Genomic DNA, 26,764 nt, shown 5'->3' with positions numbered 1-26,764 from the left:
TAAATTTCTAGAATCTATTCACTATTCCAAAACCTGGTTTTTAAAATGACGGTTTCTTATAAACCCTGATACTTATAATGAATATGTGAGATGTGAGACAAAATTAATTAAAAATGCGAGTTGTATCGCTTTTGAACTATTGAATGTTCCAACTTTAAATTTTTGTCAAATATTTAGTAAAGTGTAGTAACAATGTGTGTCAAGTTTCATCAAAATCGAATGATGCATTTTTAAAAGCATACAATCTGCTTCAATACTAGTATTGAGAGCTGAGCCAGCCTCTCGCATGTCTCAAAAACTATTGAATGTTCCAACTTTAAATTTTTGTCAAAAATTTAGTAAAGTATGTCAATTTAGTAATGTCAATTTAGTAAAGTATTTAGCAATGTATGTCAAGTTTCATCAAAATCGAATTATGCATTTTTGAAAACGTACAATCTGTTTCAATACTAGTATTGAAACTATATAGAAACTATTGAATGTTCCAACTTTAAATTGTGGTAACATTTTTGGTAAAGTATAGTAACAATGCGTGTCAAGTTTCATTAAAATCGAATTATGCATTTTTGAAAACGTAAAATCTGTTTTAATGCTAGATACAATTTTGTACTAATAATACAAAAATCATTGCAAGGAGTCCACGGAACAAACAAGTTTGGGAACCTATGGTTTAAAGGTGGAATTACAAAAATTCATTGAAGTTTGAAATTATAGGAACCCCTTTTAGATAAAAAGTTGAAAATTTTATCTAAATATTCGAAAACACATTTTATTGATCATGTCAATTGTTTGTTTATAAAACTAAATATAAGCAATATAAATACTTGAAAAACATAGCAAAGCTCTTATACTCCATGTGAACATAAGTTTTTATAAGAAATTTTATTTTCTTCTCATTGTTTCAGTTTTCCTATTACATATAATTCTACTAAAATTACAGTTTTTAAACCAAAACAATATGCAATTTTATGCAATGTATCATTACTAACAAGTCTTTTATAAAAACATACGCTTGTAAAGTAAAAGTTGAAAATGTCATAAATTACTTATTATACGATGAACTCATTAATTATATTTTATTGTTCTCATATTTCAAAAGACGTCCAATGTTTATTCTCAAAAGATGTTTACAATAGGTAATCAGGAATATAAATACGTATTTTTTTATGAACGTACAAGTTATGTTGTGCAAAGACAATGTACCAATTGCATTATTTCTTTAATTAGAACAATTGCTAATTTATGCTACAATTAATATGATAGTGTATTTATTCTTATTTTTTTCAGAAAGTATTATATTATTTATTCTTATTTTTTTCAGAAAGGATTATATTATTCGCCAAACAAAGAACTGTACTACATCCAGCCACTGCCAAAACGTTTTCAAGAAAACGACGGTTCATCCCCTCATATAATAATAAAAAGATCTTTGATCGAGACTAAAAATCAGTATTATAATAACTTTAGTAATAGTTCTAATGAAAACTTTAGCAATAAGGATTTTAGGAAATATGCAAACGATCCTGCCGATAATAGTGAAATTAGATTAATTGATAGGAAAAATATGGAACATCAGTGTGTGCATGATGAAAACGATGATAAAATGTAAGTAGAAAAAAATACCATTATTGTAATAAATTACCATCATTTTTGGTAATGGATTCATCAGATAAATAAGTAGAAATGATATAATTTACTAATTTACAGATTTATTGACAAAATTAGCAAAAGATCTAAAAGGAGTATCAAATCTTCAGCAATGCATGTTGAAACAGCAGTATTTATAGACAGAGAGTTGTACCAACATATGTCTGCAAATTATCCAAAAAATACCGAAAGGGAACTACTGAGATTTGTCCTGGCGATGATAAATGGGGTAAGAATTATTTTTATAAAATCTCAAAACCAAAAAATAAAAACAAACAAAAATTTCCTTTATTACAAAATTTTTCTTCCCCAGGTTCAATTACTATACCACGATCCTTCCCTGGGTCACCCAGTAAATTTTCTACTAAAACGATTAGAAATTTTGCACGAAGATCCATCAGGACTTCGACGTCCACAAGATATTGATGATTTTTTGAGCAGTTTTTGCGGTTGGCAACGTCAGGAAAATCCGATAGCCGATAGCGACCCTTTGCACTGGGACCATGCCCTTATTTTAACCGGATTGGATTTGTATGTGGTCAGCAAAGCTGGGAAACTTAGCCATCAAGTCGTCGGTAAGATAAAGGATAATGATAAAAAAAATGCTGTTATATTCACATAAAAATTAAAACAAATCATAATTTTCAATTTTTTTTAGGGCTAGCACCAGTTGGTGGAATGTGCACAACAACCAGCAGTTGTACTGTAAATGAAGGCAGACACTTTGAAAGTGTTTATGTTGTTGCTCACGAAATTGGCCATAAGTATACAATAATACTACAAATTATTCCTCAACAAATTATTTTATTAATGTGTTTTTTTATAGTTTAGGGATGAGGCACGATGGGCCCTTAGCAGACAACGAATGCGATCCCACAAGTTACATAATGTCACCAACGTTGGGTAGTGGAAAAATCACTTGGTCCATGTGTAGCAAACGATATTTGCAGAAATTTTTAGAGTAAGACTTGAACAAACAAAATTTCCAAATGCAATTAATATTAATTTCAATTAATTTTAGTTCAACCCAGTCCCACTGTTTGCTAGATCATGGAAGTTCAGCAGGTCCCTTAGATCATTCGGCAGAAGGATCTTTGCCAGGCGGAAAGATTTAACGCAGACCAGCAATGTAAGTAGACTGAAAAATTTTTTAACTTCCCGTAGGGTAGTTGTAGTGATGGGCCAATAATCGAAAATGAAAATTTTTGCATTTCTCGACGTTTTGAAGGTTTCTGAACATTTTGGCATACCTCAGAAAAAATGGATGTGTGTGTGTGTTTTGTATGTCCGCATTTTTTCGTTCACGTTTTCGGGCGCACGGATCAACCGATTTGAATGGTTCAAAAAACATTCGATCCCTATTGATAAGGAGATGTGCTGATTAGTTTTTAGCAAAGGCAGGTCCAGCCGTTACGGAGATACGGAGCAAAGAGTGCAGAAAATACAAATCGAGTTTTTGAGAGAACGGAGTATCGGATTTGAATGATCTAAAAAACATTCAATTTGTAATGATTGGGAGAAGAGGTGATTAGTTTTTGGCAAAGACAGGTCCCGCCATTTCGAAGATACAGAGCTAAATGTGCAAAAAATGGCAGTTTTTGAGTAAACTAAGCGTCCGATTTGAATTATTCCAAGAGCTTTCTGATTGTTTCAACAAAATAATTGCTTTCGGAAAAAAATTTTTGTTTCTAATTTTTTTTCCAAAAAATATTTTTGTAATTTTGGATTCAAAATTCAAAAAATTACCCACGCTAAGCACGGTCTAAGCTTAACAGTCACTCTGGTACAAATGTTTACCCAAGTGCGTTTAGACTGTTTATGTGGAGCACTTTTCCAATTTTGTGAAAACTATTGAAAAACGTGAAAATGCCGCCAAGATAAGCCCAGTATAAGTGAAAATGTCGCACAGAATTATTTGCAAATGCGTTTAGACTGTGACTATACGGGAGCACTTTTTCAATTTTGTGTAAATTAGGCAACTATTTTTTTTTAAATTGAATTCGAAATGAAATGACGATTGTTAATGTTCTGGAGATAAATTGATTTGCGATTTATATTTGATTTGCTCAGATATAACAAGATAGCAAAAATAATGAAAGTTACAATATTTGTATTGATATATTTGAAAACGTTTAAAATTTCTCGAATATTTCATTACGGTACGGGAAGGTCCAACAATTTGCCTTAAGGCACGATGCCATACACCACTAGTTTTTATATTGAATTGCAAGATAAATTTTGATAAAATTTTTGAAGGTATGTTGAAGTACGGAGCAGGCAGTTCACATAGTTTGTTGCAATCGAGTGAAGAAATTTGTCGAGATTTGCATTGCAGACGTGAAAAATATACGTGGACGTCACATCCAGCGTTAGAAGGAACTCAATGTGGATTTAATATGGTAAAAGAAATGTAATATATATATATATATATATATATATATATATATATATATATATATATACATATATTTATCGATTTATTTATTTATAATCTGACCTTTACTAAGTGGTGTCGTGGTGGAGAATGCGTCCTCCGATCGCCTCCAGTTTCGGCAGATGACGTAATGTCGTCATCCTACACCCAAGGGCCAGCCTGGACGCCCTGGAGCCCTTTCTCAGAATGTGCATCTGCTTGTCTGGATGGCCCTGATGGCCATCAAAATTCGGCTTTAGAAGAAGGAAGCACTGGTGTCCGAATTAGCATGAGGAAATGCAACCTGCACAGGTAAGAAAAATGGAAAAAATTGTTAGTTTCATGAGTTTTTCACTATTGATGCTATTGAATCTTCATTTATGCTAAACAATTGCTATTTTTTTGCTAAAATATTTATGTTAGTTCAAAATATGCTTAGATTTCATAAATAATAATTTTTAAGAAAAATAAAGCTTTGAGTTTTCCAACTTGACAATTAATTTTGAATAATTTATTGATGCTATTGAATCTTCATTTATGCTAAACAATTGCTGTTTTTTTTTTACTAAAATATTTATGTTAGTTCAAAATATGCTTAGGTTTTATAAATAATAATTTTTAAGTAAAAATAAAGCTTTTAATAATAGTAATATTATATTTTTATGCAATTTACAATACCTACTTTTGTGTAATATCACAAGAATTGTTACAGCACTAATTTTTTAGGTTTATTTAGCAAACACTCAAATTTTATGTATTAAAACAATTTATTTTTAAATTTTACAAATTTGTTTTTTTTTAATTAAAATTGCCTAGTAAAACTATGAAGTATTTTTATATAAAACTGTATAATTTTCACAGATTTCAGAATAGTGATCCGGCGTGCAAGGGTCATGACAAAAAATATCTAACATGTAACGCACCACAGGTAATAAATAATATAGTTAATATAATATATTAATATTTCATCTTTAGAAATTATTATGTAACACTGACAATATTTCATTGTCAATATATTTTTTTTAGGTAAGGTCACTTAATTCGTATCCCCCAAGAAAATAATGCTGTAATATTTAGTACAAAAGTAACGAAAGCTTCTGGAGTTTATCGAAATATCTGATTATTTTTTTCATTAACATTGTTACTTTTATGTTAGTCGAAAATATGCTATCGGTACAATCAAGGAGCATGGTTGCCTTAGTCGTACCACCTATAGCCTTAGTCACAGCTGTCACTAAAAATATATAAAGATTTCAGTATAAGATCAACTTTTCTTTAGTCATTACCAAGTCATTAATTACCAAGAATCTGGCCTGGGATCAACTTTTCTTCAATTGTTAGTTACCAAGCCAAAAATTATTATTAATAAAAATAATAATCCCAAAAAGTGATGAATGTACTAATAAAATTATTAAGTCTCTGAGTGCTAAAAAACGAGATGGATTCGTGAGTTTTTCACTATGAGTTCTCCATTTTTTTCAAAAACTTTGGGATATTAAACAAGATGGATTCATGAATTTTTCACCAAAAATTTTACGATATTGTATTCATCTCATTATTTTCCGCATTTCACGAAAAAAATCCATAAAATGCCCTTTATTAACTCGATACGAGTAAGAAATTTTACACAAGTTCGACTTGAAACTACTGACAGTATCTAAGCAACTTTTTCGATTTAAATATTCTTAAACGGTGTCATATAAACAATATAAATAAACTGTTGTAAAAAAATGTTAGGATCATGGTCTTGCCAATCACTGGCAAGAGTTAAAGCATCACAAAAAGCTAACTTTTTAATTATTCCTGGTTCACAAAGTCGACCAGCCTTTAAATTGCAACCGTTTGCTTATTCGACTAATTTTATTTTATTAAAATTAGTTCAACCATACACCAAATGATGTAAACTATAATTGTGAGTCAAAATATATCTGGGGTACGACTTAGGCACCTTTTTCCTGAAGCAAGAATTCAATGCAATCAACACTGCTGTAATTTTTATCATTGTTTGCATTTCACTTTCTGTGTTATGAAATTTAACCGAGACAGTTTAAGTTGAAATTTATCTTAGGCAGTGGTACGACTTAAGCAACCCTATTCCAAAAGTAAAAATCCAATACGAGTACTGTACCTTTTTTATCGTTTTTGCACTACACTTTAAACTTTTATCAAATTAAATAATGAATTTGAAATTTTATAGTGCGAAGACATAAATCGAATGACCGTCGAAGAATTTTCGGACGAAATTTGCACCAGGGCTCGAGACGTCGATTCTGAGTTGACAGGGCGCAGTGTTTTGATACAAGATAGAAACCGTATGTAATCATAAATAAATAATTTGGAAATATTTTTATTAATATTTGAAATTATTTTTATGTATATTTTTTAAGCCGTGGATGCCTGTGCCGTTTGGTGTGCTACTCGAGGAGGTGGCCGAAAAAGTAGAGGTTGGTCTTTACCCGATGGTACGTCCTGCAGATCTGGAGTGTCTAGCAAACCTGGAAGTGCCTCCGGATTTTACTGCATTTCTGGACGTTGTGAGGTAAATTAACTCTTTGATAGCATAAAATTGTAATCACATTATTTAAAAAATAAAAACACTTGGGACCAAATTGGATGAACAACCATGAATCAATGAGCAATATTATTTTACCAGTCACTCTCAATTTTTCGATTTTTGTTAAATTTCCATAAAAATGGATAATCTTATAAATCTAAAAGTAGCCACTACTTGTTGTAAATTTTTTAATTTTTTAGGAATTTAAATGCAAAGTCAACTCAGATTCAAGATTCCAACTATCTGCTGAATATTGTCAAGGATTCAGCAACCGCGTCGACCTGTGGGATAAACCTGAAATATATTCCCGAGGCAACTACAAAGGTACGCTTGAAAACAAAAAATACATCAAATATTTTCTAACAAATTTTATTGTTTTTGTATTTTAGGTAAACGTGGCTTGGCTTGGCAGCAAAGTGGCTCCTGCCATTACAATTGCATGGAAAGTGGTAGCGGAATTAGACTTATTACTTCCAAAAGTAAACCAAAAATGAGTAACATCCAATTGTGCCATCAAAATATAAATGTAATAATAAATACATGAATCTTAGCCAATAAATAGATGACTGAAAATAAATGTTTGTTTTAGGAGTGTACTAGGGTTTGGTCAACATTTCAATATGCTACTGCCATTTGTACAAAATATAAGGAACGGGTCAAACGTTTGTCTGGTTTGGGGATGCAAATATCTCCTACAACTGGTATTTTTTTAAATTATTAACGTTCTCATTATTTGCAAAAATTATGATTTGTAATTTATTTTAGATGAGAAACACAGAGCTTGTCGGGTCGCTTGTCAGGATGAAAAACTTCAACACAGGTAAAAAAATAAAGAAACTAGTGGTGTATGGCATCGTGCCTTAAGACAAATTGCTAGAACTTCCCGTACCGTAATGAAATATTCGAGAAATTTTAAACGTTTTCAAATATATTATTACAAATACTGTAACTTTCATTATTTCTGCCATCTTGTTATATCTGAGCAAATCAAATGTAAATCATGAATCAATTTATCTCCAGAACATTAACAATCGTCATTTTATTTCGAATTCAATTTTAAAAAAAAATAGTTGCCTAATTTACACAAAATTGAAAAAGTGCAAGTTCACAGTCTAAACGCATTTGCAATTAATTCTGTGCGACATTTTTACTTATACTGTACTTAGCTTGGCGGCATTTTCACATTTTTAATAGTTTTCACAAAATTGGAAAAGTACATAAACAGTCTAAACGCACTTGGGTAAGCATTTGTACCAGAGTGACGCTTAGACTGTGCTTAGTCTGAACAATTGTTTGAATTTTTAATCCAAAATTACAAAAATATTTTTTGAAAAAAAAAATTAGAAACAATTTTTTTTTTCAAAAGCAATTATTTTGTTGAATATGTTTTGTTTTGTGCACTTTTTGCTCCATATCTCCGTAACGGCTGGACCTGCCTTTGTCAAAAACTAATCAGCACATCTCCCTATCAATAGGAATCGAATGTTTTTTAAACCATTCAAATCGGTTGATCCGTGCGCCTGAAAACGTGAACGAAAAAATGCGGACACACAAAAAACACACACACACATCCATTTTTTCTGAGGTATGCCAAAATGTTCAGAAACCTTCAAAACGCCGAGAAATGCAAAAATTTTCATTTTCGATTTTCGGCCCTTTACTGTACCTACCCTACTGAAACTTCATAATAATAATTAAAAAATAATTTAATAATAATTTTAATAATAATTAAAAAAAATTGAATAAAACTCCTAAAATTCTGAATCAAAAAATAATAAAAATTAACCACAATAACCAAAAAATGGTAATAATTTAACCAAAGTTTGAGGTTGTATTCAAAAGCTCAGAATTTTCAAACTAACTGGAATAAATTTTTTGTCTAATATTTTTCACAATAGTTACAATCAATACTATAATCTCGTTTCTACTTGACATTGAGTTCTGGGACACCCTGTATAAATAATACTGCTTAATAGCACAAAATTAGATGTTCAATAAAAACGAAATCAGCTTTGGAAAATTCATACAAGATCCAAACAAAATACACAGTTTGTTTCTGTTTTTCGCCAAATATATAATATAATAATATATTTGTCATTTTTTTAAGGTTTTACCTAGTAAATGGACCATCAGGATGGTTTCCATTTGGCACCGATTGCAGTAGAGGAAGACCTATAAGGGCATACTGTGTGAGCGGACAATGTTTGGTAAAAACAACCCTTTATTTATTATATTTATTGATTATACTGTACATCAATTTACAACCATCATGTCTATACTAATAATATTTATTATTATTATAATTCAAGGAATTTGGAACCGATGGCATACCGATTTCTGATACATCGTGGCTACTAAAATCCAATACGCCAAATATAATGAGGCTGAGATAATTTGGAAGATGATAACAGAATTTTGTACAGATATATGGAAATAAAATTATTAATATAATTTTGAAAATGTTGTATTTTTGTGCTGAATAGAAAAGAAAATTATTTGGGATTTTTGTTTAAAAAAACAAGCTGTTCCACAAAATTTAAAATCAATTTGTATCTCAATCTATATAATTTTACATTCAGTTCCAATACCTGAATTTAACTACTACAATATGCAACAATTTGCATTTATATAATATATTGGCTAATATTTGTCATAATTATATAGCACATATATTTATTGCTTTTATATATTTTACTACTACATTTTTATTACATCAGTCTACTACAAATGGCCTACAATTTTGAAATATATTATTGTTTTTATAGAGGGTGCCCCAGAACTCAACGTCATGATAGTATTGATAGCAACTTTATGAAAAAAATTGGAAATATATATGTAGTTTGAAAATGATGAGCTTTTAAGTCCAGTCTAGAGCTTTGGTCAAAAGGTGATAATTTTTTTGTTTTTTTAGTTATTTGTTATTAATTTTCCTTTTTAAACTCTGGAACTGTAACCATAAATGTAAAAAATAATGTACCTTAGTAAAAAATAACGTCCCAAGTTTTTTAGAATTTAGACCTATGAATTTAAATTTTTCTAAATTGATCGACTTTGGGACTCTTTTAAAAAAAAATGATCCAAAGTATGTTAGCACGTTTAATAAAAAAAAATCGAATATTTAGTCAGGATTGTAAATTGGTAAAGCACTTGATAATTTATAATAAAAAAATCGTGTACAAAAAATAAAAACCTAAAAATAACACATCAAGCATTTGCACTTACTGTGAGCAAAATGCACTAGCTACTTTTGTGTTATTTTTAGGTTTCTAATTTTTTACTCAAATTTTTTATTATAAAATATAAAGTATTTTACTTTAATATAATCCTGATTAAATGCGTGAACTTTTCATGGAACTTACCAACATACTTCAATGCATTTTTTTTAAAAGAGAGCCTTACAAAGTCAAGAAATTTTTAAACTTTCAGTCTATACTTTACCAAAAAATGTTAATTCTAGAAAAATTGGGAAAATGTGTGTCATTATTTTTTTACTGAGGTGCTAGAAATATTTACGTTTGCGGTTGCAAAGTTTAAATTGACAAAAATAATGAAAATGAAATACGATAACCGAAAAACGGTAACAATTTGACCAAAGCTCTAAGTTGCGCTCAAAAGCTCATAATTTCCGTAATAAAGTTTTTGTCTAATATTTTTCATAATGATTACTATCAATACTATAATTTCCACTTGACGTTGAGTTCTGGGATACCCTTTATAAATAATTCTGCTTATGAATAAAACTGCTCATAATAATAATTTAGAACGAATTAGATGTTCGATAAGAACGAAATCAGCCTTGGAAAATAAATACAGGGCATATACAATTATTATATAATTATAGGTACAGTGCAACAGACAACAGGTGAATTTGCTATTCCCATCAACAATATATGCTACATCAGTCTAAAATTATTTGCATTTGATGCACAAGAATAGAAAAATATATTGAGTTATATTATTGAAGTATTTATTTGTACACCAGTTGGATGACTACAGAAAATCATCTAATTTTTTCTAATACTGTTAATTTGTCAGTAATTACTACCTCAACAAAGTAGAGATCAACATAGAAATATTTACCTATGGCAATATTTTTACGTATTGATGCTAAAAAGCTAAATATTATTTGAAATTATACTAGTTAACAGGTTTTGTTTAATATTTTAAGCTCATTGATTTTGTTGGTTTCATAAATAATGTTTTTAAATTCGAGTAAATATGTTGGACGACATCAACTTTTGGCTAATTTATCTAATTCTACTTGTAATATAATTATCACAACTTATTTGAGATTCTCAGCCGGTCAAGACTGTTTACAGAAATATTATTAACATTTATTTATTATATTTTTGTATATATATATATATATATATAATAGTTTTATATATTTAAAATTTAGATTAAGTTTCAACTATTCAAATTAACATGAGCAAAGCTCAAAAAATATCACAAATTTAAGTTTGTAAATTAATTGTTAGCTAAAGTGATATTAAAAATATATTCTGTCTTATAAAAATATAGTCAGAAAATATAAATATATATTTATATGTACACACTATTCATTTTTTTAAATTAGGTACATATAAAGCGTAAGCTGATTTGATAACTGTTTTCTTCAAGAAAAACATTTAGCAATCTGAGATTCATGAAATCTTGATAAACTAAAATTATTTTCATCGTTTTCTTACCGTATTTAAAACGACATCTTTTTTTGTTCTTGATCATGGCATTCTGTGCACAAACAACCTCCAGAAGATTGCAATTCATGTGCTTTTTTATCATGGCAAACTATATGAACTAGTTTCAAATTTGCCATAGTGAATAGCTCCAAAAAATATATTACCTGAAATAAATTGATAATATTCCTCTGAAACATTTATGAAATTTTGTAACCACGTTCGGGATGACTGAGAATCGGTCAATATCTATTTTTTATACCCCCAAGTAGTAAAAATTGGCCGACATTGATGCTTTTTAAAAGGCACTTACGGTTCACCCTTCTGCCACAAAACCATAGGGGTTTGTATTAGTCATTTTAGTAATCATTAGTGATGTATGTCAAATTGCTGGAATTTCCCGTACCGAATTAAAATTTTGAATATCTGAATTATCAAAAAAAAATCCCAAAAAAAAATCGTTTCGTCAATACAAGCAGAAAGTTTTTTGAATTATTCAAATCGGATGTGTATTTCTCCCAAAAACTGCAATTTTTTGCACATTTAGCTCCGTATCTCCAAAACTGCTGAACCTGCCTTTGCCAAAAACTAATCGCCACTTCTCCCCATCATTACAAATTGAATGTTTGTTAAATCATTAAAATCGGAAGCTCCGTTCTCTCAAAAACTCGATTTCTATTTTCTGCACTCTCTGCTCTGTAACTCCAAAACGGCTGGACCGACTTTTGCCAAAAAACTAATCAGCACTACTCTCTATTAATAAGAATCGAATGTTTTTTTAACCAATCAAATCGTTTGATCCGTGCGCCCGAAAACGTGAACGAAAAATTGTAAAAATATTAAAATAACAAATACTATTTGAGAATGCAATAAAAATCCGTCTTTTTTAAATGAGTAATTTTTTTGAGTAAGAACTTTGTTATTCGATTATGTTATGCTTTATCTTATATTTTTTTGCTTCCAAACTTATTATAAAATTTTCTTCAGAATTATTTAAAAATAATCAGCACTTACTCCAGACAGTCGAAAAATTCAATTTTCATGTTTTTTGTGAATTTTCGTAAAATTGAAGATAAAAGTTCAAAATTATAAATATGGGAGGCTATTTGTACAGAACATTTTCAGATTATTTGATAGGTAGTTGTAATTTTATTATGAAGTAAGAATTAAGATTCAATTTAGACCTATACATTTCGAAAACCCGGGAGAATCCGGAACAAAAGATCTAAACCCGGGACAAATATTGCTTTTAAAAAAATCCGGGACACAAGATGGAAATCCGGGACTGTCCCAGCCAAACTGGTGACCTTAATACAAATCTATGACTATAAAATCAAAGATGTAAATTTTTCCACAAAACTTTGAAAATCCTACTTTATTCGCTAGACATGCCACAGCCTAAGTCAAAAATGAGTGTTCGGATGTCGCTTCGTAATTCAAAAAATTAATTATATTATAAAAAACGCGGCAATAATATATAAAATCCTTGAATATCCAATATGTGCCAATTCAATTCAAATAAAATCATTTTCAGATTCAGAATCATTATGCCCCAGAAACTTTTATATTACATGTGGAATGCATTGCAGTGAGTAAATGATTCATATATTTTTTTTTAGGGGGCGTCCATTAATCACGTGATCAATTTTTTAGGGATTTTTGGTCCTCCTCCTCCTTGGTGATACGTCGTGATATTTAAAATTACCCAACTTTCCGAACGAAACTTTAAATATATTTTTAGTTAAGTAAAATTTTTCGAACAAAATTTTCAAATTTACGACAAATTCATAAAATTTTAGTTTTTTTTTTTAAATTCAGGTAAAAATAAATACAATTGATATTTTACTAGATCCCTCTCTCCCTCTCATGATTTCCCTTAATTTTTTGTCACACAGCTGCCTCTTTCATTTATATAACACATACTTCCACATTCACATACAGGTATTTTTTAGACTAAAAATTTTTAATTTTTCATGCTTTTTACCTGAGTTAGGTGAACTGCTGGTCTATCAGGGTGCACAAGACATGTAGCCTGGTCATCAATCAAATATTTAACATTTTTTAATATATTTGGAATGACCGTACGCGACTTTTCCACCTGATGATCCAAGTTCCAAGTCTGTTGGTAAATTAAATGTGATGAGAAAAATATAATTATTTATTTATTTAAATAATTATATTTTTCTACCTGAAACAAAATCCTGTACTCTCTCGATATATAAGGGTTGATAACATGATCTCCATAAACGCAGCAAACTTTGTTCCAAGCACCTTGGCATGAAAATTTTCCGAGAGAATCGCAAACTGCAGTTTTTTTCAAAGGGAAGATCGAAAGACTTTTTTCCAAAACCGTCAAGTTGTTATCGTCTTTCATTAGTTTCAGTTTTTTTGCTTTTAGTATGTTATCATCAGCATTGGTTTCGTCCAATTTATTTATTTGTGTGTATTTAGTTCTATCGAAAATGTGTCCGAAAAATCCGTAATGTATCAACCATTTTTTGAAGTTATTGATCAAGAAGTCGATTTCAGATTTTGCAAGTTTATTTTCTCTATATTCAATAGAGTGATAGAGATCGTCTTTGGTTTTGTAGAAATATGAGCGAATACGGTCTTGTGCTTTTTTAAACATGTACAATTCTTTAGTTTTGGCATTTGTTTCCAAACCTACGAGTAAAACACCAACAAGTCTTCAAAATATTCTAAATCATCTAGTATTATAAATAATAATACCTTCAAACCAAAGTTTATCTTCAATACAATCATGTTTCAGATATTTATCAGATATCCCAATTCGTTCATGATGAGGTACAAGTTTAGAGCTTTTAAGAGCAGCAAAAATTTCAGAAAAGATTTTATCATTATTTTGCTTTATGAATAACTCAACACTTTTTCCAGCGTTCAGATAATCTTTTTGCCACACCCTGATGTTTTCCATAAGAAACTCAAAATCTAATTAAAGATTTAAAAAATCAAAGTAAGAAAACTTTATATATTAAGAGTGTAAATTTTAAATTAATAATATAAATCTATTCTTTCTACAATGTGGCAATATCTTTCCATGCCTGTTTTAATATAATCCTTTTGTTCTTTGAGTACCATCATCACAGATGTCTGTGGTTCGAGGGTTTGAAAATATTCATCACAATCGATCAAGACACCATCAGAAGTTAAATGATATGTTACGTCTTTCATCAGTTGTTTATCGGTCAACTATAAATAAAATACATGACTTTAGTAGACAGAATTTTCTACTAAAAATAATTTTTAAATCTTACAGTGTTTTCGTTCATATTTCAAAGATAAGATTTGAAGTTGTACGTGAAAACAATTTTAGGGTAAATTAAATTGAAATGAGTAGTCGTAGAAAATGTAGTTGATACTTGTATACGAATATATGTAACTTTACTCACTTAAAGATATGTAGACTTCAAAGAAAATTTGAATATTAAGTAAAATATTTGAACTATTATGATATTAAAACCATTATTCAATCAGTTCGAAAATTAGTGAATTAATAGCACTTCACATAATAAATTATTCATACGCTTTAACTGTGATATAAGTTTTATTACAGTTAGATTGCAATTTGAGATAAACACAATCCAAGAGCAAATTCAGTCGAAATGAGTGTTGAAAGATTATTTATATATATAGAAAAAAATATTAATCAATACAAGAATAAGTAACTTTACTCGCTTATTTAATATCAAAATAGAGATATCAGGGAGATACCGTTAACATCAAAGAAAATTTGAATGTATAAGTGAAACATTTAAATGATTTGGGCATTAAAACCATTTTTCAATAATTTTAACGTGAATTCATAGTGCTTCACATAAGAAATTATTCAGTGATATAAATTACCAAAATTCAATTGCAATTTGAGATAAAAAACATAATTCAAGAGCAAATTCAGTCGAAATGAGTATTGAAAGTTTATATCTGCATAGAAAAGAATATTCATACTTAAAATTCAAAAATATGAAATTTTACTCGCTTTTTTAGTATCAAATTGAAATTATGGAGGCTATATATTGATATCGACAAAATTTGAATGTTTAAGTAAAACATTTAAATTATCTGGATATTAAAACCAATATTGTTGTTGAATTGATAGTGTTTCACATAACAAATTATTCAGTAATACAAATTTTATTAAAATTGAATTGCAGTTTCAGATGTAAGCACAATTCAAGAGCAAATTTAACCGAAATGAGTGTTGAAAGTTTATTTATACGTAGAGAAGATTATTGATACTTGTAATACAAAAATATGTTACTTTACTCTCTTATTTAGTATCAAATTAAAATTATCTGGATTATATGTTGATATCGAAGAAAGTTTGAATGCTCTAAGTAAATCATTTATATCATCTGGATATTAAAACAAATATTGTTGTTGAATTGGGTCATACACAATTGTGTGCTTCATATAATAAATTATTCAGTCATAAGAATTTTATAAAAATTGAATTGCAATTTCAGATGCAAACACAATTCAAGAGCAAATTCAGTCAAATGAGTATTGAAAGATTTTATATGTAGAAAAGATTATTGATACTTGTAGAAAATGTAACTTTACTCCTTTATTTAGTATCAAATTAGAATTATGTGGGCTATATGTTGATATCGAAGAAAATTTGAATGCTCTAAATGAAATATTAAAATTAACCAAATTATTAAAACAATTATTTAATGATTCATATAATAAATCATTCAGTGATATAGATTTTATTGAAATTGAACTGCAATTTCAGATGCAAACACAATTTAAAGACAAATTCATTCGAAATGAGCATCTAAGTGTAGAAAACATTATCAATACTTTAAATTTGAAAATACTTTCATATTTAGTGTCAAATTAAAAATATCTTGAATGTTCAAATCTTCTTTGATGTCAAAATTGAAGATATCTGAGTTATATGTTTTCATCTAAGACAATTTGAAAATAAAACTTATAGTATTCGGATATTAAAACCATTATTCAATAATTTCAAAATGATTTGATATATGGTGCTTCATATAAATCAATTGCTTAGGCTTTAATATAGATTTTTGTACTTTTAATACAAAATCAAAGATAAACTAATAAAACATTAAAAATAACATTAGCCGAACCTCTAAATAAATTTTTGATATATTGTATTTTAGTATCAAGCCTCAAGTACTTTCATGTATATTTTATAAAACCATGTGCTATATATTCAATAAAACACGTTAATTTTTGCAAAATTAAACTTTAAACTAGAAAAATAAATAAATAACTATTCTTTACCCCTTACCTTGTACTTCGTCATAACTTTGTGGTGGAATTCTTCCAAATTTCGGGCAACTACCCCGACTTTTTTGGTTCTTTCAACATTTGTCACTTTTATCACAACCATTGTTGATTTTTATGAGATATATTTCAAGAAAACTCTTGTTTTTACATAATTAAATTTAATTAAAAGTCAATCAATAAAAAATTGTGCACTTCAGCTGTCAAACTCTGCAGAGTTATGATAAGAGTGAAGTTCGTGAAAGTGAATTCAAGGTCGGCCATCTTGTTAAAAATAAATAATTTAATTTGACAGTTGTCAATATGGCTGCCGTGTAATAATAAACAAGGTTTGATGTAGTTCATTAATAGTTTAATTAAGTTTAAGTCATATAGTAGTTAGTATTTGATTAGTGCATGCAAAAATTGTTGGTGTTCACTTAAGTTAGGTACTAAAAGTGCTGTTACACTTTATAGGTTATATTGTCACAACAAAAGATATTTATTATCTATCCTTTACCATGTCGATGAGACCTGATGACCATCGTCGCAAATGGGACAAAGATGAATATGAAAGAATTGCTGCAGAACGTCTCCGTGATGACAGTGAAAGTGATGATGATACCTCTTCCAAAACCCCAGCCCAAAGGGAATACCTGAAACAGAGAGATTACAAAGTTGATTTAGAGAGCCGCTTGGGCAAAAGTGTTGTCATTAATAAAAGTACACCCAACTCTCAGTCGGGGGGCTATTATTGTAATGTCTGTGATTGTGTTGTTAAGGATTCGATTAACTTTCTTGATCACATAAATGGCAAGAAACATCAGAGGAATCTGGGGATGTCGATGAGGGTTGAACGGAGTACATTGGATCAGGTAATAATAGACATATGTTATTTTTTTTGTTTGCATTATTAAAATTATCTCAGACACCTCATTTGCTTTGAATTATTGCATATTATCTAGATAATTTAAATGTTATTCTTTAAGCAATCAAACTTTAGGTGTGTTTATATTTAATTATTTGCGTCTTGTTATATATTATTCACTATTGAAGTCATATATTACTCTTCTGATGCATATTATGTACTTTATTTGTCATTTAATCAAAGAATGATATATTTATTTGTAAATCTTAATTACCAGGAGTTAATGAGTAATTTAAATTAAATAAAAAGTTTTCTTTAATTTATATTATAATAATCAAAATATTAAATACACTGTGGTGATATGGAATTTACGCCTAGAAGATCTTTTTTGATTTTATCTCCATGTTACAAGACTGTCATTAGGATTTACATTGAATATTCAGTCCTTCGAAGCTTTTTTTATTAAATTTTAAGTTAAGCTGGTGTTCTACATTTTAAAAATCATCACCTTTTGATGTACGATTTTTTACAACACTACAAGTTCAATTCAGGATCAATTATTAAGAAAATCAGCATCATTCCTTTATCATTATTATTTCTTTACCCGGGTTCAATTATTAAGAAAACAGTGTCCTTTATCAGGTGAAAGCGAGGTTTCAGACAAACAAGAAAAAAATGGAAGAGAAGCAGAAAGACGTGGAATTAGAAGTTCGGATACGTGAAGCCCAAGAAGAAGAAGAAAGACAGAAGGAGTACAGGAGGCTAAAACGAAGAGAACGGAAAAGAAAACTTGAAGAAGCTGAAGAAGAAGTCGGTGAAGGCCAAGAAGAACTTGCTTCGATTATGGGTTTTTCAGGTTTTGGAGGTTCAAAGAAGTAAAGAAATATATTAGTTTAAAGTAAAATTGTGCATAAATAAACGTATTTTAAGGAATTGGTTTTACATTTGATATACATTGCAAGTGTGTTTTAAGTTAAATGAAAGTACAAAAGTATGTGAGCCCAAATAATAAAATAAAATTAGTGACTACTTGTATTAAAATTTATTTTTAAAATTTTTTTGGAGTTATAAAAATATATATCAGAATACAAGTGGGACGAATAAATATATCAACCGGGTGTTTTTACCATTTTGAATATTACTAACTTTAAATTTGCTGGTGGTTTTTGTTCAGATTCTATTTATTTAGTGTTTTGAGGTTTATTTTAATATTTAAGACATTTCTTAAAATGTCTTAAAAGTTTCATTCTAAATATTTAAATTTTTGTACATTAGTAAAAACTAGATAAAAATTACTAAATTCTAGTAAAAATTATAGTTTATACTTACATAATAAAATTTTTAATAAAACTTGCTTGGACATTTTGTATGCAAGATGTGAATTTGGGACATTTTTTTACATCTTTTTGAATACCTTGGAAATTTTGCCCAGGACTTTTTGTTTTATATACATCAGTAAAAACTAGATAAAATTTACTAAAATCTAGTAAAAACTGTTTTATACATTTGGATATTAAAATTCCGAAAAATTCGTAGTTGAAATGCGGACTTCGGTATTTCTATATATAGCAAGGGATTTAGTACATTTTTTACTTTTTTTTTTTTCAAATAACTTTTAATTTTCTTCTCGGACATTATAATTTGTTTACATTAGTAAAAACTAGATAAAATTGGCTAAAATCTAGTAAAAACTGTTATATACATTTGTATATTAAAATTTCGAATAATTCTTACTTGAAGCGCGGACTTTGGTATTTCTATATATTGCAAGGACTTCAGTACATTTTTTGCTTTTTTTTTCAAATAACTTTTAATTTCCTTTTGGACATCATAATTGGTTTAATTAGTAGATAAAATTTCATAAATTCTAGTGATAACTATTATTCACACTTGGATATGAAAATTTTGATTAAAATGATTTGTGATAGTGTTAAAGAGGCACTTATATATTTCGTATATATTCTTATATAACATTCTTGTTTAATTCTGTCAAAATAATTTTTATAATTTAAACCCATTTGCTTGTCACTTTAATTAAATTTAAAATGTCCCAGAACTATTTGGCACCGTTTTATAGTGTGTTAATTTGTTTTCAAAATATTGAATAAACATTCCAATTTTCTTCAATATTATCCTATGATCCTGATAAATTTTAATATGATACCCACATTTTCACACGTCTCGTATCACATTTCAAATATCAGTAATCTTTTCTAAAAAATTTTGAATACTTATTTTAATTTTTTCATTTCAAATTTGCTCTGAAATCGTTTTTTTTGCAATATGATGAGAACTTGAAATAAGAATTCCGTCTATTCATAAATAACAATGTATTATGCATATATAAACTTTAGTTTTATAAATTCATTCAAATACAATATGTACAAAATGGCACATGATGGATACATATAATATTTTATTCATATGGCTAATTATCTTCTCAAGTGCAACAATTACTATTTATATTCATTTAAAACTAATAATATATTGTGCATTTCGCATTTACTATATATTCTGAATAAACTTATACAAATTAATTTGATGTCTAGTAAAATTAATCACAATTGTACATTTATCAATTTCATAATAATATATTATATTTTTAAGTGAGTCTTCTAGCAAAATATAAGTCTTATGGTAATTGTATATTTAATGCATAGCTCAATTCTTATATACATGCAATATATTAAATATTCCTAAACTAAATTATATCTTATATATTATTTGGCAGATAAATTTTTAAACTATATTATATTATGATGTTCAAGATTTTTTTTGGGAATGACTATCAAAAATATTACAATATAAATATTACTGTGTCATTTAATGCTTAATAATATTTTCCCACTTTATTATAAATAATATTCGTATATAAAAATACTTTTTTATTATATATTTTTAAAAAAAGCACTTTTGCCTATACACGTTATTTGTGTTTATCACTATAATTGATATCTTTGAATATAAAAAAGTTACAAATTTATTAAGTATATAGATATCAATATTTCATTACCAAGGCATTTCATAAATACTTTCAGTATATATTTTTAATTGTTTCAAAAACACCATTAAAAAAATCTTTAATTTAGAATACTTTTTAGAATTCATTGACTTAAATATATGTACAAGGGGTATAAAAATAAATATTTCATATTAAATAGTACTATAAAAAATAATTTTCATCTATACTACATGTTTATTCCATGTGTCTAAATTTATGTGCAGACATTTGCGCCAGGCCCAAAACTGCATAATTGCACACCAGACAATGGTAATGTGTTTGTTTCATATTATGAACGCAACTGCCCGATTCGGCCCTGGTCGAACCTTCATTGGGTGATCCATCAGAATTTTCATTTCCACCTGCACCTCGTGTGCAATCCATTCCTGGTGTGAATTTTTCGAAACCTGCACTTTTTATTTGATTCATCTTGTTATGTTGACGTCTATGAGCAACTACTTTGTTTGTATCGGAACATATGAAATCGCAGATTTGGCAATGGAAGTGGGATGACTTATTATTTGGACCTGAAATAAAAAAATACAGTCATTAAATTAATTTCCTATACAAATTCTTTTTTTTTTTAATTTTATTTAATGGCCTTGCTAACTTTTGATCATTTAGCCACATACTACAATACATTATATTCTATGCAATAATTTCTATTCTGTACAATTTTTCTATCTTATCCGCTATATACATATTTCTAATAACTAAATACACTTAAATACTAATTTTACAGTCTGAGAATTCTCAGAAATTTTATCTTATACGCTTTTAATTTAAATGACAATCAAACGGATTTAAATTATATAAAAAATCTTATTTGGAAAAAAATAAACAGCATAAAATTAACAAGAAAGATATATAAAGCAGGCGAAATAGAAAAGTGCCTCTTGAATGTTATCACACCTAATTTTATTTAAATTTTCGTATCCAAGTGTAATTAATAGTTTTTATTAGATTTTAGTAAATTTTATCTAGTTTTTGCTAATGTAAAAAAATTAATGTCCCGAATGAAAATTTTAAGTAATTTTAGGAAATGTAAAAAATGTCCTAGATATTAGAATTTATTTATAGGGGAAATACTAAAGTCCACTCTTTAACTATGAATTATTCCAAATTTTGGTATACAAGTGTATATAATAGTTTATACTAAATTTTAGTAAATTTTATCTAATTTTTACTAATGTAAACAAATTAAAGTGTTTGGAATGAAAATTTAAATACGTTTTAGGAAATGTAAAAAATGTCCTAAATTATATAAAACAAATTATTAAAATACTAAAGTCTGCATTTCAACTACGAATTGTTCTAAATTTTAGTATACGTGTATATAAAACAGTTTTCACTAGATTTTAGTAAATTTTATCTAGTTTTTTCTCAAGTTAACAAATTACAATAAGAATAAGAATAAAAATTTTAAGTAATTTTAAAAAATGTAAAAAAATGTCCTAGATTTTTATATCGCGAATTTTATGGAAATACTAAAGTCCGCTTTTCGACTGCAATTTATTCCAAATTTTATTATGCAAATGTTTGCAAGTTTACGATATTTTAATAAATTTTATCTAGTTTTTAATAATCCAAAGAAATTATATTGTCCGAAACAAAAATTAAAAGTTATTCAAGTTAGAAAAGTAAAAAAATGTTCTAAATTTATATATTGCACATGTTGAAAATACTGAAATACTGAAGTCTCTGATTTCAACTACGAATTATTCAAAATTTCAATATGCAAGAGTATATAAAAGTTTTTCCTAGTTTTTAGTAAATTTTGTCTAGTTTTTACTGATGTATGAAAATTATAATGTCCCAAATGAAAATTACAAGTTATTTGAAAAAAAAGTAAAAAAAAGCCCTCAATCCATTGTTAAAGAACTAAAGTCTGCATTTCAACTACGAATTATTCAAAATTTTAATATCCAAGTGTATATAATCGTTCTTAATAAGTTGTAGTTTTTACTGATATACAGAAACTATATTGTCCGAAAAAAAATTAAAAGTTATTCGAAGAAATGTAAAAAAATGTACTAAATTCACACGTTACAAATTATAACAGTTATAACAGTTTTTCTTAAACTTTAGAAAATTTTATCTAGTTTGTATGCTAATATCTAAATGAAAATTAAAAGTGAATTTAAAAAATATGGAAAAATGTCCTAAATCCGTATATTACAAATTATAAAGCTAGTAAATTCATTCAACTACGCATTATTCAAAAATTTAAAATGCAAGTGTATATAACAGTTATTATTAGATTTTGTAAATTTTATCTAGCTTTGACTATTGTATAGAATTATCTGTTTGGGATGAAAATTTCACGTCGTTTTAGGAAACGTAAAAAAATCTTATAAGGAAAAAATCTCCGACCAGTTCTCGACGGGTATTTTTACTAAAGTGTTATGATATTATTATTACTTACCGATATTTTTATTATATTCGCAATCAGCATAACCACAGCTCATATTAGCTCTAAATTGTTTAAAATCTCCACCCATCAATTTGTCTAGTCGTTCATGTCTTGCAGAATGTTGAACAAACCGCGTTTTATCACAGAAACTATAACAGCAATCATTCCTAAAGAAAAAAAAAAAATTTACTGTAAAATTAGATAAAATTTACTGTAATATTCACACAAGTTGTCTAAAAAAAATTATCTGTTTACCTTATACAATGGAAGTGGCTTTGATGATTACGATATCCGCAATTCATAAAATTGCAGTCTTCGTTAAATTTGAATTTTAGGTAACCTTTAGGAACAGGTTCATCTTTGAACATTCGGTTATTTTTTGGTTTATTGGCTGCGTGCACATCTTGGCCTATAAGGTGTTGAACCATTGGAAAATTTGATGATATTAATTTTTGGTTCAAAATAGGTGACGAGTCGACAATATTTGGTGCAGATATAGGACGAAACTCGTTAAAACTTCCATTACTAGACGTATCAGCCAATTCGCTAAACTTCCTGATTTTAATTTTCTTGAAATTTGGTGTCGTATCCTGGTTCTCAGGTTCAGGTGCAGGACGTTTCACAGGTTGTCCATTCAAGTGTCCAATATCCAGACTTGGTGATGATTCTGGCATAAATGGAAATTCTGGCCGAATTTGTGATGGTGGATTTTGTGTCAACATTTGTTGGTTCATGAGTTGATAGTAGTTGTGCAAATAAAATTGCATTTTTTGGTAATTCAAATAATCAGCAAGGTGCTGGTCAAAAACAGGCTGTTGTTGAGATTCAGTTGATAATTTCGGTGTTTTACAATTTTGTGTTAAATCTTCTGGTGCCAATAAGTCTTCTTTAGGACTTATATGTGGCCCATTACCATTCTGGTTAGGCACAGAATTTGGTACAGACAAATTTTGTACTTCCAGTTCTTCGCAAGGTTTTTCGTCTATGACAAGTTCAGATTCGCTATTATCAGGATCATCTTTTTTTACTGATAAATCTTCTGTTTTTGTGTAATCCAACACTTCTTCATCAGGGTAGGTTTCAGTTGGTTCTGGTTTAGAGTGGGTTTGTTGATGCATTAAAAGATGGGTTTGGTCAACGAATGCTTGATAGCAAATATCACAGTGGTAATGATTTTTCTTTTTTAGTTTGCAGCATGATTTGCAAATATCTGAAAAAAATAAAAATACTTGTTAGTAGGAATAAAAACAATAGATGCATGAATAAACGTGCAAAGGAAAGCTAGATTTGCTAAATTTGTGTTTTCTAAGTGTTTTTGATTATGCTGAAGCAAATGAGACCAATTTTAGAAAAAACTAGTGGTGTGTGGCATCGTTGTTAAGGCAAATTGCTGGAACTTTCCGTACCGTAATGAAATATTCAAGAAATTTTAAACGTTTTCAAATATATTATTACACATACTGTAACTCTCATTATTTTTGCTGTCTTGTTATATCTGAGCAAATCAAATGTTAATCATGAAAAATCAATTTATCTCCAGTACATTATCAATCGTCATTTCATTTCGAATTCAATTTCAAAAAAACCAAAAAAAATAGTTGCCCACAAATATACACAAAATTGAAAAAGTGCTCCGATATAGTCACAGTCTAAACGCATTTGCAAATAATTCTGTGCGACATTTTTGGGTGCTTAGCGTGGCAGCATTTTCTAACAGTCTAAACGCACTTGGGTAAATATTTGTACCAGAGTGGCGCTTAGACTATGCTTAGCCTGGGTATTTTCTTGAATTTTTAATCCAACATTAAAAAAATATTTTATGGTGAATAAAAAAAGATGTAATAATTTTTTATCTTCAAAAGCAATTGTTTTGTCCATACAAGCAGAAAGTTTTTTGAATCATTCAAATCGGATGTTTAGTTCTCTCAAAAACTGCCATTTTTTGCACATTTATCTCGGTATCTCCGAAACGGCTGGACCTGCCTTTTCGAAAAACTAATCACCACTTCTCACAGTCATTACAAATTGAAATGTTTTTTAATCATTCAAATCGGATGCTCCGTTATCTCAAAAACTCCATTTCTATTTTCTACACTCTTTGTTCCGTATCTCCGAAACGGCTGGACCTGCCTTTGCCAAAAACTAATCAGCACATCTCCATATAAATTCGAATCGAATGTTTTTTTAACCATTCAAATCGGTTGATCGGTGCGCCCAAAAACGTGGACAAAAAATTATATCCTTACACACACACATAATTTTTTCTAAGGTATGCCAAAATATTCAGAAACCTCTAAGAAATGCAAAAAATTTCAATTTTTATTTTTGGACGATTACAATAACTTACCCTACGGTAAAAAAATTACACAATTGTACGTTTCACCTAAATAGCTGAGTCTCAATTCTTAATTAGTTACTCGCCTTAAGGCAAAATGCTACTCGAAACTAGTTTTTTTTATAATGTGAATGCTGAATGTTTATTAAAATTATTAAATTTACTTCAACGTACTTAAAACATAGTTAAGTATAATGATTAATTAAATAAAAAAATGCAGTAAACATTTTTAAGTGCCTTAAAGCTCATGTCATAATTTTTTTTTTCAAAATTTATTTGTTTATTTTATTTAGCAATATACATATATATTTCATATATATCCATATCTCAGTTACTTACCATTTGATTCAGGCGGGGGCTTAAGGTCCTTATGACGCATTTTTCTAGGTACTTTTATCACTGAAAAGAAATATAGAAATATAAATATTTTGGTCCAAAATGTTAGAATTTAATGCATTTGCCATACTCACCAATTTTGCCTTCCTCGTCGCTATTTTCCTCACTATTATCAAAATCAGGAAATTGTTTGCTAATAATCAGACTTGTTAGTTTTGGTTCAGCGTTCATAATCTACAAGACAAAAATTATTTAGCCATTCATCCATAATAAAATATAGTCATGATATTTTCTTCCCCTTACCTCGTTGTAAATCTCGTAAAATTTATTACTAGACACATTGCTTTTCAAAGTTCCTTCACTTTCCTTAGCATTGTACCCAATAAGATTATTTTCTAAAACCAGATCATCGACTTCAAAATGGCATCTATAGTGATCGAAAACATTATCAAACGTCCTAGGAATTAATTGTTGATAACGTTGCGCCGGACAATCAGTAATCAGGCAATGTATATGTTTTACATCATTACTTATGTAACAATCCAGTACAGATCCGTTGGATTGTGGGTTACTAGTGCACCTGTCGGTGATGTGATTTTTCAAAAAATTGGTAAAAGATTCATCAGAGCCACTTGGTGGACTTTCAGGTCTCCTGATCACACTTGCTTGAATTTTATCCTCTGGGTTAATTTGTGGGCTGTAACAAGGCCTGATGCTGATATTCTGGTAAAGGTGCAGGAGCATTGTCGCTAATTCTAGAACTGACACTCAAATCCGTAGGCATTACTGAAATTTCAGTACCTGTCGACAAAACGACTTTGCCAAGGGATGTCGGAGTTTGTTAGCCCCAAAATTTAACGATGAAGCAAAAGATTCAGCTGATATATCCGCTATTTCTGGTAATTGCTGACGCCTATAACTGACTTCCTGGTCTTTACGTTCGTGTTTTCTTTTATGTGAATAAAGTTGACCACTAGATGCAGGACGTAGTTGCAATTTTCCCGTTACAGTGTATGTGGTTGCAGTTTTTGGAATATTTGCAATCTTGAAACTGCATTCTTCAGTTTTCAAGAACTTCTTAAAACCGTCCCGGTTCAATTGCTCGTCTTTTATGTGGGTACGATTTGTGTTTTTCTGAGAACAAATTTTTAAATTTAGTACAACAAATATAAAATATAGATGTTCACGAATTTTTTTAATACTTACCCATATCAGCTTTGTTTTTGAATGTGAATTGGCAATTACTTCTTCGGCAATGGAAATGT

At 28.7% G+C, this 26,764-nt stretch overlaps 3 protein-coding genes across 4 annotated transcripts; 2 read left to right on the top strand and 1 right to left on the bottom strand.

Annotated features, from left to right (window-relative positions):
• Positions 1 to 1,711: 1,711 nt before the first annotated feature.
• Positions 1,712 to 9,007, top strand: LOC113373354 (A disintegrin and metalloproteinase with thrombospondin motifs adt-2-like). The gene is given in 17 exon segments (XM_026613661.1): positions 1,712 to 1,876; positions 1,961 to 2,222; positions 2,306 to 2,411; positions 2,474 to 2,608; positions 2,669 to 2,750; positions 2,752 to 2,776; positions 3,904 to 4,046; positions 4,155 to 4,372; positions 4,922 to 4,988; positions 6,258 to 6,372; positions 6,448 to 6,599; positions 6,815 to 6,938; positions 7,004 to 7,140; positions 7,204 to 7,315; positions 7,380 to 7,434; positions 8,722 to 8,821; positions 8,924 to 9,007. Coding segments are annotated over 17 exon segments (2,034 nt in total). The 5' UTR covers positions 1,712 to 1,759.
• On the bottom strand, positions 4,195 to 16,679 carry LOC113373353 (DNA fragmentation factor subunit beta-like). The gene is made up of 7 exons (XM_026613660.1): positions 16,572 to 16,679; positions 14,353 to 14,500; positions 14,021 to 14,239; positions 13,479 to 13,954; positions 13,275 to 13,409; positions 11,303 to 11,457; positions 4,195 to 4,364 (listed from the first exon to the last, which is right to left on the bottom strand). Exons 1-6 carry the CDS (start codon positions 16,671 to 16,673, stop codon positions 11,308 to 11,310), a joined length of 1,230 nt encoding a protein of 409 aa, XP_026469445.1. The 5' UTR covers positions 16,674 to 16,679; the 3' UTR covers positions 4,195 to 4,364; positions 11,303 to 11,307.
• A 188-nt stretch (positions 16,680 to 16,867) lies between these two features.
• Positions 16,868 to 18,353, top strand: LOC113372708 (zinc finger matrin-type protein 2-like). Of its 2 annotated transcripts, none has more exons than XM_026613056.1 (3): positions 16,868 to 16,896; positions 17,024 to 17,421; positions 18,057 to 18,353. In XM_026613056.1, the coding sequence occupies exons 2-3, from the start codon at positions 17,068 to 17,070 to the stop codon at positions 18,291 to 18,293; spliced, it is 591 nt and encodes a 196-aa protein (XP_026468841.1). In that variant the 5' UTR covers positions 16,868 to 16,896; positions 17,024 to 17,067; the 3' UTR covers positions 18,294 to 18,353. The 2 variants fall into 2 exon arrangements, with proteins under 2 accessions (XP_026468841.1, XP_026468842.1); XM_026613057.1 differs by lacking the exon at positions 16,868 to 16,896 and adding an exon at positions 16,913 to 16,944.
• Positions 18,354 to 26,764: the final 8,411 nt, after the last annotated feature.

Source organism: Ctenocephalides felis, unplaced genomic scaffold, assembly GCF_003426905.1.
Source record: "Ctenocephalides felis isolate EL2017-DRISC unplaced genomic scaffold, ASM342690v1 CF-g0.4_SCAFFOLD_01604, whole genome shotgun sequence".
NCBI classification, from domain to species: domain Eukaryota; kingdom Metazoa; phylum Arthropoda; class Insecta; order Siphonaptera; family Pulicidae; genus Ctenocephalides; species Ctenocephalides felis.
This window is presented reverse-complemented; position numbering and strand designations above follow the sequence as displayed.

Bases quoted from the DNA above. Each gene is read 5' to 3' on its own strand.
- LOC113373353 (XM_026613660.1), bottom strand. From the start codon at position 16,673: ATGGTTGTGATAAAAGTGACAAATGTTGAAAGAACCAAAAAAGTCGGG. The intron at 14,501-16,571 runs GTAAGGGGTAAA...TTTTATTTATAG, and splicing joins AAGTTATGACGAAGTACAAG to TTGACCGATAAACAACTGAT. The intron at 14,240-14,352 runs GCATGGAAAGAT...ATCTTTAATTAG, and splicing joins AAAGGATTATATTAAAACAG to ATTTTGAGTTTCTTATGGAA.
- LOC113372708 (XM_026613056.1), top strand. From the start codon at position 17,068: ATGTCGATGAGACCTGATGACCATCGTCGCAAATGGGACAAAGATGAA. The intron at 17,422-18,056 runs GTAATAATAGAC...GTCCTTTATCAG, and splicing joins AACGGAGTACATTGGATCAG to GTGAAAGCGAGGTTTCAGAC.